This window comes from Chaetodon auriga, chromosome 9 (genome assembly GCF_051107435.1).
Source record: "Chaetodon auriga isolate fChaAug3 chromosome 9, fChaAug3.hap1, whole genome shotgun sequence".
Classification (NCBI taxonomy): Eukaryota; Metazoa; Chordata; class Actinopteri; order Chaetodontiformes; family Chaetodontidae; genus Chaetodon; species Chaetodon auriga.
This window is the reverse complement of record NC_135082.1, coordinates 16512976-16528600: the sequence shown is the minus strand read 5'-3', so window position 1 is coordinate 16528600 and position 15625 is coordinate 16512976. Positions and strand designations below refer to the sequence as shown.

Here is a 15625-nt window from a genome sequence, read left to right as displayed (position 1 = left end):
GCCAAGTATTCATTCTGCATAATACTTGATATTGTAGGGAACAAATAAGAGCTTGACTGAAAGCAGAAAAATGCCTTTTCTCTGCCAGTACCTGCTGTATTTATTATATTTTCATACATACAGCCCACAATGTTGCTGACCAGGTGCAACCTTTCATATTGACAGTGTACCGTTTTTTCGAGAGGATTTTCTGGCAAGATAATGTGTCATTGTCTCTAGATGGTTCCAGGAAATTACTTTACTTTACTCCAATGGTCTGCACAGCTCCCAGATCACAGGCTAATAAAACACTTTTGGGATGAGGTGAAGTGGGATGTTCACAGCATTCGCACAGCTGAAAAACTGCAAAGACTATGCTGTCAAGTCGGTATAGATCAAAATCCCTATGGAACATTTCTGACACCTTGTTGAATCAGTGCCTCAAAAAGATTCTGGTTGTTCTGAGGGTCAAAGAGCGGCCTGCGCAGTAATACCAAGGTGTACCTAATAAAATTGTCAATGAGTGTATTTACAATACTGGTAAAGGACTACACTTCAGTCAGAGACCTCCGGCTGAAATATTCCTTCCCCTCCTTGGCTTCTTAGCATAGACACCATGACATCCTGAATTTGCATAGTAGTAAAGATCAATGTAGCTCTTGGAGGCTGGTGTGACACTTATTCAAAACAGCTCCCCTTTTTCCCTAGTGTAGTCTGGAGCAAAAGGGGGCGAGCAGGCAGTGAGTGATGTGGGTAAAGAAAGCCAGACACTTCCTCAGCCTTAGTCAACCTCAAAGAGCATTTTGTCATGTATCTTCACTTGGTGAAGTACCTGCAACCCTCTTCACATCACCACTGAATCAAGGTCTGTTTCACACTATTTGATGCCGTTTGATGTCAGTTGAGATGTGAAACAAGAAACAGAAGAGTAAAAAAGCACATCTCTAAAACTGGCATGGCATTTTTGTCGTGTTTTTTTTTTTTTTTTTTCCATCATCTTTTAGCACATGAATGATTTTTGGTAAGAGATAATTATTAAGTTAGATGTCACCACATTATGAAGGATGTCCTTCAAGCCGCGCCTGATTTCAAGGGACAGCTTGACAAAACTCACTTTGAATTTGGTTGAAAGCATGTCTAATTGAATTTTGATACGTAATTAAATCAAGCAATAAATCAGCCCAGATCCCACTGCAACCGACAATTCAACACTCCTGAGCACCACAAGCTAATTATGATGAAGTTATTATCTCAGCCAAAGGGAGTACTCTGAATGGCTCCTTCTGCATCATGTAGAATCTTTTCAACTAGAATGTACTCAACCTTGAGGAAAGGGCATCTCTCATATTAAGGATCCAAAAGATCCTATAAATGTCACTCGCTTGGTTGGTAATGTACCCATGTCGAAACATTGTCCCACTTTAAAGCAGGTGATTACTTAAAGCAGTCTGGGTGACATGTTTTCAGTTCACTCGTACGCATAAACACACTGATGCACCGAGCCAGAAATTATCTGATGTGTTGTAAGTCAGCAATTACAGCTGGTAGTAATTTCTCTCAATAATCCCTTGATGTGTAGGAAGTGGCTATATTGATTTAGCATGGATTTAGAGCATCATCCTCATCATCTGGTTCCCAGTCTCACATGGTTAATCAATTACATTCCCCTGTGATTTAAGTATGCTTTAGATGCCATGCACTGCGCATGTAATCTCATGACATAAGGTATTAAATGAGGTCTAATTATAACTTTGCAGCTATGTGTCATATCATACTCTTTTAATACCTTCACTAAGAAGACAAATTGGTGTGTCAGTGAAGAGGGGTGTAAAACAACATCCAGAAGTTAGCTGTGTCTGTCACATGATCCTTGGAAGTAAATATGCATAAATGAATAAAATGTGTTTTAATGATGAGCCTGCTTGAAGCTGCGAAAACCTTTTACAAATACATAGAGAAGTGAAAAAGGCACAATTCTTCAACTCCCCAGACAACCTTACTAGATCCTGCTGGTATGGTTTTCGTAAATGAATCCTCTGCAACAATTACTGGAGTAGCCTCCTTCTGCATAATTTGATGAGCAAGGAGAACATTGATGAACTTTTTTTAATTATTACGCCGCCTGGGATTCTGACACAAGTGCCACAGAGAGGGAGGAGGTCCACCACCACAGCTGCTATGAAGCGCCCCCAATCCACCTCCCCTTCTTTATTTTCCACTTCCTACCTCCCTTTTTTTAATTCACCCAATTTGTCGGTCCAAATGAAACAGCAAAAGGTTAGAGTGTGGAGTAATTAACAGCAGCTAGCCTAATGAAATCAGGAGGGGCTGGTACACTGGGAGGATCAATACCTCACTAAGAGTGAAGCAAGAGGGGGGATTGTCCAGGGGAAACACACATATACAGACCACTTAATAATAATAAGCTGATGAAAAGGCAACATGTTGTCCACTTGTAAATCAAAATTGGTTCGAACACACTGTGACATTATTGCTGTCTAGTAATTGTGTGAAAGGAAAGTTGCTCCTGTGCGCACTCAAGAAGTGTACTGGATTTACACCACTCTATGTGGTCTGCTGAGAGGGTTTCCCTTTATTGAATGTCAATAAGTACATCAATACACATTGGACAACTGAACACCAATGCAGAGGGAAATGGGGATTCTATTTATCTAAGGCTACACTTAAGTATATTGAAGACTTTATTAGCCCCCTTTGATGAGGAGGTGTTTTGTTTGCAACAGTTTTATCACGCTGTCTAAGACATGCTGCGTTCGCCAGAAATACAAGGGATGTAAACTTGAACTCTGCCCACTGTTTCTTGGCGGAGACGTCAGCGTCTCTCGTGCCTGCACATGCGAGCAGATGGCGCGCATGTCCAAGTTTTCCACTGTGAATATTTGTATTATTCGTGCATATGTCTGCATGTGTATAATTGTGACACGGCCACCTGACAAAGCTGTCATTTTTCTCTTACTGATGAATTCAGCCTCATCCATCTCATCCGTGGGGATAAGCACTCCCCAGCAGTACTCTCTGAATAGTTGTGGACTGTGGCACTGCCCTGACATTTCAGGAATACCGAGCAGTCCTGACAAGTCCTTCTCGACCATTATTTTCACAGACTTCATGTAGAGAGACTAGCTGAATAGAACAGCAGAACACTATAGTGAGCCTCACCAGTGAACCCCTGAGCCAGAGTCAGAACAAATGTGAAATACGCAGGGGCGAGCTTTGGCAGCTCAAGAGACTGTGGCTAGCTAGCACGCTTCCTGTCTCTCTGTCTCACTCTGTGCTTCTCACCACCTTCAAAGGTATTTACGCGACGAAATAAACTGTAATGTGTGGAGGCTGTAGAGATGGGAGCAGCAGATCTCATTAGTGTTAAACTATTAGGTGCGTGGGGACCGGAGGGATAGGGGGTTTTAAGGTTGTCAGCGTAGCTTGAAGTTATCACATCATACACCCTTTAAATTATTTTCACAAACTGCAACAAGGCATCTGGGGGCGCCCTTTTTTTCTAACTTTGAACTTACTGCTAATGGGGAAAAACTCCGCAAAGCTTTGTCTTGCGATAGTGTTCTATTGCCGACAGATTGCAGAGGTCAGCCAGTTCAGTTAGGGCATATGAAAAGTGGTTAAACACAGACTTTATGATTCTAATATAGTGAATTATGTCCTTGTGAAGCCATCGGATCATTTTGACACCAGCCATGGTAATTGCTGAAAATGAGAACAAGGAATATGAAGTTGATTGTTATTTCTTCGTAATCTCATGTTGACAGACCTCTGTGTCATCAAGCTCATGGAAATCAGGAGGAAATATGATCAAAGTAACTGGAAAAACAAGACCTTGGAAATCCAGAGGTACTTATTTGATTGGCTGTGTGTTTAAAGATGTTTGTCTCTGGAAACAGCACCCCTGGCTATTTTTGTTTGGGTACAACAAAGTTAGATTAGTTTTATGTATAGCGGCTGGCAGCTGTGTTTTCCAATTCTGCTTGAATTCTGATGAAACAAGGGCTTCACATCATGAACTTTGCATTGGCTGAAACAGCTCCACAAGAATTGTCAGTCACAGACAGTAAGTAGGTTTGCTGTTGCCTCCTCACCACCTGTGACAAATACTTATTGAGAGATGTGCTGGTTGCTCAGCCCTTTATTTTACAGGATTACTGCAGCCACACACCTCTAAGATGACTAAAATGACACAAAACAAGGATTTCTTTTAATCCTGAGGGGTATGTACAGTGATGAATGAAGAACTCTTTGGTCCAGTGTTGTAAATTGGAACAGGAATAAATCTTGATTAATTTAGATTCATTTTTATACTCTAAATGTAAATGTATATGTACTGGGGGAGATTGATTTACTGTCCTATGCACAAGTGCTGGTGGAAAATTTTCCTTTTAATGTCCCTGGTATGCACACAGTGGGCTCGGCTTTCTCTTGCATTGTAAATGTAACATTAGCTTCTCTCAAGTCACGTACGCACAGCTGGAACGCACTCTCACCTACCGTCTGTCTATGACTTTTGATTATTACCCAGTCGCTCTACTTCTGCGCCAGCCTGCCATGCCATAGCTCAGACCCTCATTGGCGAAAAATGGTTGTTGCAGCACGTCAACTTGTCTCCAGTTCAAACTGGAACTCCAGGGAACTCAAAAGACTGCACTGTAGTCAGAATGTGTCTTACACATTACAACAATGCCAAATTGAATTATTTGCATACATTTTGCCAAAGCATGCCATGCAATGATAGAATATGCACTATATGTTTCTTTCATTTGCACCTACATTTGATATTCATTCATTGTGCAGCTACTGTGTTTCAAAATTGGGATACGTTTGGATACAGAAACAGAGCACAATAAGGTCTGGTGTTTTTAATCAATTATTTATCCAATATTTTAATGATCACAGTGCCTGGGGTGATCAAAGGCTCAGTTCGAGCTCCGCTGCCTTTGCTCGCTAAGACATCCCTCTGTACTTTGATGTGGTTCACCAACAAATGCACTTATCTTAAGCATAACTCTCTCCCAGGCTTGCATGTGGGTGCTTTGAAACCGCTAGTTTGAGAGGCGTTCATACAGAGAGAAGGTCACTGACCAATCCATACTGAGGAGGGAAAAAAAGAAGAGAAAACTCACTTTATGGTCTTCAGCAATCACATGTAAAACTACTGTTTTGAATGTCATCTAAATATGAGACAACCATAGGTCACCTTCTCAGATCCCTCATGTACATTATCATATATTTAATTGGTTGGCAAGGTCTCTAACTTGAAGTCTGTGTCACGAGATGTTGAATAAAACATTACTTGGAGAAGAAACAACTGTCTGATGGCAGTCTTGAGTAAAATCCTACTTTAAATGACCAGTCAGTGGATGCAAATGAGCATCTCCTCAAACAGACCTGACAAATGTCAGTGTGCTCAAATATGCAAAAAAGACAAGAAAAAAAAGAGAGAGAAACATCTATTTTTCAATTACATTTGTTTAAAAAGAAAGAAAGCAACATTCTACTTTGCTTATTCTCATTAATTCATTTGTAGAGGTGCTATAGCAGTTCAAGCTATAATGACAGTCTGGTGTAGTAATAGGCACAATATGAATTAGAAGATCTGTTTAGACATGACCTCTATATGGCTCCATGTTTAGAACACAGCGTTAGAATTCGTCTGCAGGCAGTTTGTGCATTGTTATTGCAAACATTTTAGCAAGCTGTCGCCAATCTACATATCAAGCACAACAAAGCAAGACTGCCATTCAGTGGGACTCGTGTCATTCCGTGTTCATGTAAGTCCAACATTTACCTTAATCTGAGCTCCGTTTTGGTCTCCACCGACTAATTGGCTCCATGTTCAGCTGGTCACTGACATTGTTTGCCATTGGTTACTGCTTGGGTTGGGAGTTTATCTGAGCCTTTTTGCTGAAAACCGCTGCCTGCTGATGCTGGAAAGGGCCAAAACAGTGAAGTCGCTGTCCATAAAACAGAACAATTGGCTGAAACACGTTAAAATGCTTCATGAGGAGAACTGCTGAATCTGTTGATAATTACTGGTGATTTAGTAAAGTGATCACTTTAATATTCAAAGATGCTGGCATTATAGCAGAGTGCTGTAATGGCTACAACAGTAAAAATCTAACTCACCATATATACAAACTATGGACATAATGTTGATATTATTCATAGAAAATGTAGTCAACCAAACACAGTACGCTTGACTTTATTTCGTGTAACTACCTACTTCATGTCAAAGCAGGTAATTTAATGGTTACCCGCATAAACGTCTTCAATAAGCCTCCAAACAAACTTCACTTATCAATATTACACAAGACAATTATTTTACTGTGCCAAGCAGCTATTTGTCAGAAGTTTGGAAACCTTACTTTTTGATTTAGTTTAGTTGTCCACTATGAAGCTCCATTTTGTTGTTGATGAATAGCTTTGGGTGTGCTGCTCTATCGCTCAGTCAGTAGGAGCATCCCTTGGTGAACAATTATGGCAGGATAATCTGTTGACATGAACTTGTTTCCTGTTCATTGTTTCACCGTTCCACCCCAGCAGTCCTCCCTGCTTCTCCCCTGTCTAAGTGCCTCCTCACTGCCAGATTTATTCTATTTTCTTTGCAAATCAAGTCATGTACTCAGATTATTATACACAGTACAAAGAAAACAAAATTGGTGATTAAAAATTAAATACTCTTATCTCTCTGTGAGTTATCTCAGTCCCCAGAGAGAGGATGCTATTTTGCAGGCTTGCGGGTGTCTTTTGTTCCCAATTTAGAAGCTTGTCGCTGTTTATTGTTAATTTTTGATGCTTCATTTGATATTCTGTTCACTTTCCTCCCTGACATGCAGAGAAAACATCTTTATCAAAGTGTCAGTTGTATGGCTTGTGTTGTCAGGATGTCAGGTTTGCCCTATTCTTTACATTTCTGGGGAGAGGGTGTGTACTCTGCAGCCCGGTTTGCTGGCGTGCCAACTGAGCTCAGAAATTTGCTTTACTCTGCATCTAAGGAGGAAATCAATATGTATCCTAAATCTCAATCCCAGCTTTTTTTTTAAAAAAAAAAAAAAAAAAAAAAAAAAAAAAGATTTTAAACACACAAATCTATGAGGGTGTCAATTGTGAACTCTGACTGACTGTAAGAAGGATGGAAGGCTCCTCATGCATATTGCTTTATGTGCTCCAAATATCCAGTTCCATAGTAAATCCCCTGTAGAGTTATAGTCAGACAATGATGTGATTGTTCCTTCTTTGCAGGAGGCCTGTCAGCTCGGCAAGATAACCTCTGTGAATGTAAGTCTTACACTCTTTGTTCTCTGCTCTTCCTTGCATGTGCATACACAGAGCATGATACTATGCTTTTTTTTTTTTTTTTTTTTCCCCTTATCTCTATATTTTAGAAAGGTTACACCTACAATAAATCTGCATGTGACTTGCAATCTTTCTTGCAAGAAAATGTTGTCGGCATCTGGAAATCCCTTGAGTTCAGTTGAATGGTCCTGTGGGTTAAATGTTAATAGAATTAAAGTGATGAAAAGATGTGAAGTTTTCTTCCAATAGCAACATTTTGTTCTGTAAAATTTGTTACTGTTGTAATCTTACTGTTACATGAATGCGAGTGAAAAGTTGTGGGCTTTTTTTTGGTCACACAGTATTTATTTTTCTTCAAAATGTGTAGTATTTTATTGGAATAGCAATAGAAATGTTTTCTCAAACTTAACATTTTTCCATTAAGATGAACACGCTGCAAGAATCTAAAGCTTCCTCTCATCCATCTAAATGAATTTCTTTCTCTTGCCAAGGCAGCTGTACTGTAAGGTTTGGCTGAGAGTGATATGAAAATGCCTTTACTTTCAATTATGTGTACTCTTCCATGTTTAACTGAAACATTCCTCTGAGCTCAAGGGCATATCACAAAAAAAAAACACAGTTTACCATTAAATCCAGTTGTTTTGTTTTGCATCTTGACCGTCATGGCCTCTTTTTCCCTTTCAGTGTTTCGGTTACTCTCTCCATCTTCTGGTTCGTGTCTGCAGCATCCAGGCGCACAGTTCACTCGTCTTTGGTCAATGAGAGCAAGACCGTCAGAGCACTCTCTGCACATTGCACAAGAACATGCTCCTCAAACTATTTCACTTTCAGCCGAGAACGTTGTTGCTATGAAATCCTGCACATCACAGCTTGTGTGTTTAGTCCTAACTTCAGCTTCACAACTGGCACATACTGTATCTGTTGCTTATTCATATCAAAGCCATTAAGTTGGTGACATTTGACTACACATTGTTAATGTTTTTGAGGGCTCACAAGTGTTTGATCACAGTTCAGTGTAAGAGTCTGGACTGGGGGGATATTACCAATGCTGCCATAGTTGATGTTGCACAGAGAAGATCATCACAGCAGATGACTCAGTAACAGATGAAATTTGTAAAAAAATTTGTTTGATTTGTCAAAAATCACCCAGTAATCTCTCAACCCACTTGCTAGAATCACCTCCTTCTTGCATGTTCCCGCTAACTCATCATCTCGCACACAGTGGCATATCACCTCACACATAAAAGGCAGCGCTGGAACAGCATGTACAAAAAGAAAGGACACACCCGGCAAAGTAAAAGCAGATGGTCCACGATCTTGACGTAAAGCTGAATAGGGACAAGCAAGGCTGCGTTTTTTTGGATAAATACCTTGCCATTGCGGTTGTTTTTTTTATTTTTTCCCCCGCTCCACATAAGACATGCGCGACTTGACAAATCACCATCTCCTCTGAAGAGATTTATGCAGGTCTAGGTGTGCCCGCAAGCTGATCCTTATCTGAAATGGCAGAGCCAGTCTCCCCTGATTCACTCCTAAGTGGTCCCTGTTTATCACTCAAAGTGAGGTGGTTGTCAGCCAAGTCCTTCTCTGTGCAGCGCTGACTTCTTATGCTGCTTCCAGAGAGTGTTAGTTGGTGAACAAGTATATAAAATAATAAAACTCAAAGAGATGGGGCTTACTAAAGGACAAGGTTGCAGCCACTTGGCCTCTCCTCCTCTATATCTAAATATAACGGACTTCTAATCCGGTAACCCGTGAATCCGGCCCCACACGCCTATTGTCTGGGTGGTTACCAGAGGGAGGGTTTTGGATTGGCTGGCTTGTTATATGGTAGAACTTGGCATGCATCTCTCCTGTTCATTTTATCTCTGTGTACATACTTCTCAAGGCAGTGTTTTATCTGGCTGAACGGGCTTTGTTTGGTCTTGATATCTCTTACCGCAGCTTGTCTTTGCTTTATGGATTTCTGGCAGCTTCTTTAAATAAGTGATAATGCCTAGCAAAACACTCACCTTGACTCCTCTGTGAATGTTTGTTTTCTGTTTGTCATGTTTGTCTTTCAACATTAATGTTATATTCACATGAGTCATTACCACTGAGAGCAAACTTTTATTTATTTAAGACTCATTAATGGTATTTAATTGTAATTAATATTGTAGCTCTAAACAACTTAGCAGTGAGTGCATCGTGAAATCAAATTAGGCTTTTCGTAACATCTGGCACAAACTTGAATGGGCTTGGATAAACAGCAGCACTAAAAATGAAGACACTCCCTTATGCAAAATGACTGTGTCCTAATTGTCACAGACAGCTGTTTGTTCTAATAGATTTTGGATGCCATTGTTGGAGCAAGTTTCCAATAATTAGAGTCATGTGGAGAAGAAGCATGCTTTTTGTAGAGCTGCCAACCCTCCATAAGTGGGCTCTTTCTTTCGCTGGAACCTGGACTTTGCTTTTGCGTGCATCCTCCAGTAATTTGAGAAACAGCTGCCAACACTGTTTGAGAACAAGTAGACATTTAGACGACTTGAAAGCGTGGGCAAACATGGCACATGGAACTATATGATTTTGCCAACAAGGTATTCGTCTCTTCTCTGTCTTAGGAGATGAATAGAGGAGAGGGGGAAAAACATTTCCTCCTATATAGAACTTTAGAAATACTCCTCATCATTTGGCAGCAGAAGATGTGACAACACATGCAGAAAAAAAAAGCAGGATTAATCCTAAAGAGTCGCGCATCATATATTTTTATGTGATTAAGAAATTAGTGCAGCGCATGTTTTCTTTCTTATTTTCCTAATAGAAACAACAGCAGCGAAAAGCTTTTCTTTCTGAGCAGTTATCTCTCACATGAGTTGAAGGTTGCGTGCGTGCTCCTGCTCTCTGGCTGCATGGACTTTTCCCTGCTCCTTTTCTCCTCATGTCTTATCTGTCTTTTTCTTACTAGCATGCACTCACACAAACAGTCACACGCAGTGATTTGTGGCCTCGGGATCTAGATGAATCAAGTAAATAGAATATTTAGCTAGCTGTTTCAACACCACAATATTGAAAACCACTCAGTTGTGCTTTCAGAGTGCTAATTGTGTGGATTTAGGTTAGTCAACCCTCTCTGATAGTTTTTAAATGAAGCTTTTTGTGCACTTGTTTTTTGGCAGTTTGTCCTTCATTAGCGCCAGACTTTATTTCACTCTCCCTCACTCCTATTTTCCGAGCCTTATTTAGCCTTATCAAAGAACAATAAGTGCTTTATCTACACTCTATAGTGGCGAAGGGAAAACATGTTTGCTCAGAGACATCTCCTCCTGAGCTTAAAGGAGCACATGTTAACGATGTTTTTAATTCAGGACTTGCATATTGCTTTTATTGCTATAGTGATGAAGAAAATCAAGATAGTCATATGTGCTCCAGTTGTATTTGCTCTGGAAAAAAAAAAAAAAAAAAAAATCTCTTATCAGTTTGAATAATGGGAGGAATAAAATTCACCGCAATAACCGAAGCTGAGGGCGTAATTATGTTTTATGTGTTTTATGCCCTTATACAATGTGATGCAGTGTGATGTTATTCAGGGAATCATGTGGAGACATGAATTCAAGCTACGGCATATATCACTGTGACAATGCTCAGTTTTACAGATATTACCTCAAAGCCAAGTCTGATCTCCTCACTCCTCATTTTTCTCGTTGTCACACTCAAAGCAAAAGATATATATATTGAAAAAGAGAGTGAAAAATTTAATCAGCGATGTGTCCAGATTACCCAGTGCGCCTCACAATATGACTGTATGAATGACTGTAACTGTGCGGTTTGTTTTGTCAGGGAATTGCGAACATGCACTACATAGAGCGTGTTTTCTTTTTTAGCTCTAAAGAAAGGTCGCAACATGAACTTCTGTAAACCTCCAGAGAAATCAAAGAGGCCTGCACCTTTCAGAAGAAAATGCCCACACTCCTGTGATCCCCAAGACTTTCCAAATCAAAGTCTCAGCCTCCACACACATTTCCACTTCTTTTGTGTCTAAACTGGGTGAGAGGGAAAACTAGGACATAGTTCAACCTGCTAATACACATCCCATCTATTATCAGGCTGGGAAGTCTCAATTATATAAATCTTATAGTCAGTTTATTATCTGAAAAGTAATTCGGTCGACTCAACAGACCAGAAATCATTTTTGGGTTATGAGGTCACTGTTTCAATTAGTCCCCCCTGGTGACGGGATGCAGTTTTGGCATATTTTCCAATGAAATGCAGGTAAAGATGACGGATGCAGTATTGAGAATGTAACAACACTTTATACAATTAGGCAAAGATTTCCCTTGTAAATGCCATCTTGCGGTGTTCATTCGCCCATAAAAGAGCATTGTTGTCACCACTCATGATGATATTAATAATCTTTGTTTGTCAGTGGTGGTGTGCCAAGACTCTCTCTGGGAGCAGAAAGAATACCAATAGAGGATACTTTGAAAGCAAGGTGCTGGAAGAACAGACTTTTTAAGGACACAATTTTAAATATTTCTGCTAAATGAGTCAGTGTTTTGATAAGAAAACAGAAAAAAAGACTATGAATGGATGATTACATCGGTTTAGTGACTCACTAAGACTTGGCTCAAGGCTGGTCAGTTCACCCAAATAGGAGTCTGCCTTTTGAGATATCCCTCTCTGAGTGGATCCTCAGCTCAGTACAATGGAGGTGGAGAAATTTCAATTGTCAAAGCATAGAAATATTATATTTTTAAGAATTCAACGCTGGCTTGCTCCAGAAGGAGACGTCTTTGTTCATCTTGACATTTCAATGGACCTTCCACAGCGAAAAATCTGTTCATTGTGTTTGATGGATTACCCAGACAAGCACAAACTTAACACTGCTTTGAGATGTAATTGTACAATGCTGTGAACAGGACAAAACTCCATTAGTCTCCAAGAGGTCTAGAAACCTGGACCTTTTATTTATTCATTTTTTTCAATATTAGGATGAACTAACTCTTTATTCTGAAACAACAAAAGAGCAAAAGCAGTTTTTAGGATTAGAGTAGCTAAAATTTGATGAAATTTTGTTCAATAATTGACTGTAGTGGCTCTCAGACTTATTTTTTACATTACATTTATATAGCTGACTCTTATTCTGCTGAAACTTTCACCCAAAGCAATAATAACTACAAGTGTTTTTTTGTTTTTTTGTTCAAGGGCAGATGAGTTTCTGCTGTCTAGGTGTCAATGAGGAGCTCATTTCACCATTGTGGAGTCACTGCAGCAAACAATTTAATGTTTTGGGTTATTTTTTTACACTTTACATCCATTTGAATCGGAAGCATTTCTAACAGTTCTTGTTTGTTGGTGTGCTCTAGACCCAGCGCCGTGTGACGTTCCATCTCCCAGACGGTTCCCAGGAGAGCTGCAGTGACAGCGGGCTGGGAGACCCGGAGCCGAGCAGCACGGCCAGCACCGCCCAGCCTCTTCCCCTCAGCTTCCCCCAGGAGGAGTACTATGAGCAAACATCACCTAACAGCCGCACTGAGGGAGATGGAAACTCAGACCCTGAATCGAGTGAGTACTGAACTCCCTCTGCTCAGACAGCAGGCGAATCTGTTAATTTATGGTTTTTCATTATTATCATTTCTGGTGATTTCTGTGGCGGACTTTGCTCATTGTAATTTACAGGTGGCCATCTGTGTTTTTAGACGGTGAAATCCTTTACTGAGATTACAGCTGTGATTGTCATAGCAACAACACAGCCTCACAAACCCTTAACAAGAGACCATTTTCTGTCTAACAACTGGTAACAAGCTAGTTCCACATAAAACGTGCTTTGCTGTACATGCTGTTTTTGTGAGGTCATTCTTTATATACAAGCAGGACAACGGGTTTGTGGCACAGGAAGTCAACCAAGGAGGAGGGCTGAGCTGCTGAGAGGGAAATGAACTCCTGCTCCATGTAGCATGTCTATCAGTTTTTCATGTTGAGATTTAAAACTGAAAATCGACTAAACTGGATTTGATCAAAACAAGCAGTTAATCCATTGTCATGGGAGCGCAGAATAATATTATGGGTGTAACTTGCACCATTGTGCATTTATTATTGACAATGATTTTTGTAAGCCTGAATATTATAAATGTTGTCCAGCGCTAAGCTGTATGCCATAAGGGAAATTTTACCTCTGAAGTTGGAACTCTGTTGCTGAATTTATTCAAATGATTCACAAGACAGCTGTCACTGCATGGCTTACTGCCCAGTGATGTTCTCCATAAAAAGCTCCACTGAACGCAGGGATGCACAACTCCGTCCTCATCCATATACAACAGATTTTTTAAAATTATTGCTCAAATAACTGGCTGAGGGGAAGAAGAAGAGTGCTTAAGACGCACCACAGAGGACCCTGGGTTTTTCCACCAGTGGTAGTGTGTGGATCCAAAGCCCGTGCAGCACCAGCAGCATGCCAATGATGCTGCTGGTGAAATGGTTTTGCTGCACCTTAACATGAACAAGGCTATTCTGAGTCCCCTATCAATGTGTCCTTGTCACATACCACCACCAGACTTCAAGCTGGATATTCTGGTCCTGGTGCATCAGATTTTATTTTCTGAAGGTAAGCCTGCATCAAATGTTGCAGACTGGATCGAGGCTCAGCTCAGTGCAGACCTTCACTCCTCCTGTGGCCCCTGTGTATCACTGACAGAAATGCTTTAGCCAATACTCGGAGTTGCCTGTCAAAAATAAAAAAAAAAAGTCTTTTTTTTTTTTTTTTTTATATCCAGCTGAGAAAATCAACAGGACAGGTAGAAATAGATTGCCTTGCATACACCTACGTGCTGTATAGCCATTGTGTCATAGCTGTAAGTGAGACAACAGTCCTTGGTGCATCTTCCTCCCCAGCAGCTGCGCTGACAGGTCCGGGGCCGGGGTGTCAGTGTGAGTGTGATTGTGAATGCATTTGTTAGACGTTAGACAGGATGGGTGACATCCTGGTGATGGCTTCCTGCTCATTTACATGCAAAGGTCCGTCCCATTTGTGATTGTTCTATTTTTGATAACAGGATATTGCAAGTTACAGCAAGAAATCTTTTTCCTTTTTTTACAAGATAGCCTAAGCAGCTGACCTGCACATCCCCTCACGCTCACACACATCTGTACACCAGGCACGCGTATGAAGTCGCATATAAACACATACATCTAATGATCAAACCTCGCCTTCCCCAGCTGTTCTCTTTAATGTATTCACTATGGTGACAGCAGTGATTCATATATGTGATTCATTCATATACAGAGGCAATTGCTCATCATCTCATTAATATTCAGTGACATAAACATCTCATACTTCATAAACTTACTCAAATACCGCACTTATTACCCACTTTCCCTCCAGGGTAATATTTGTTGAGGTGCATTAGCTTTAGATAGAAGGCCATGCTAATGTAGTAACTGCATGTGTACTTTTACAAATTGCTGCATTAAAAATCACAGCAGAGTGAAAATGTTAAGAGAATAACTGAGAGTGTAATACTGGAATCTAATTTAGGTAGTTTGATATTAGAAAAGTCATTTTACCTATCTGACCACACAGCCCCCTTTAAGTGCTCTGTTGTAACCTTATCACACCAAATGAAATTAAAGCTAATGTAATTCTTAGCAGACCTGGTCATATTTGAGGTTGTGTAAACACCATATATGAAGTGATTTGATTAATCTTATGATAATGTATATTCTTCCCATGAAATATATCTAGAACTATGCAGCATTCAGATATTTATTGCATGCCTTCGCTGGTTAGGAGAAATACAGGAATCTCATGTTTAATATTTGTATAATTTGATTAAGAATATGCCTTCAACCCAATATATTCTCACCTTCAGTAAAAATCCCCAAACTTTTCTTTCATCGGCTTTGAGATGCTGCTGATTTAACACACACTTGCACACACACTCTCACATCATTTGCAGACAGAGTGGAAGTCGTCTGACTCATCCGGCTCCATTTTATCCTTCCAGAAGTTTAAAGATAAACTCTGACTCTGTGCCACTCAGTTCAAAAAGAGAGATGGATCCTGTGCATGTTGACCGTCTCAGAGATGAGTGCGTTGGTGACAGAGGGGGGCCTAAGATGGATTAGATATGGTTTTATCAATGAGCACCAGGCTGGCATGGCGGTGGCAATCTCTTATCATGTCGTCTCAATTTGTAAAGCAGTAAGAACAAGGAAAAGTGGAAAGAGGGGAGAGGAGATGGAACGACTCCAAGTGAAGAGGAAGAAATAGAGCTCAGAGATTGAAAGACTTAAGCGAAGGCAGACAGAGAATTTCGGGAGTCAAACGCAGTATTGTTTTGTAAAG

The 15625-nt window shown here is 40.3% G+C and overlaps 1 protein-coding gene across 1 annotated transcript in view; it reads left to right on the top strand.

The window, feature by feature from the left end:
- Nucleotides 1-15625, top strand: part of pcdh11 (protocadherin 11) — a 123977-nt gene that overhangs the window by 68670 nt on the left and 39682 nt on the right. Inside the window, exons 5-6 of the mRNA XM_076739531.1 lie at nt 7249-7284; nt 12648-12846. Of these exons, the coding sequence (XP_076595646.1) occupies nt 7249-7284; nt 12648-12846 (235 nt within the window). The remainder of the gene's footprint in view (nt 1-7248; nt 7285-12647; nt 12847-15625) is intronic.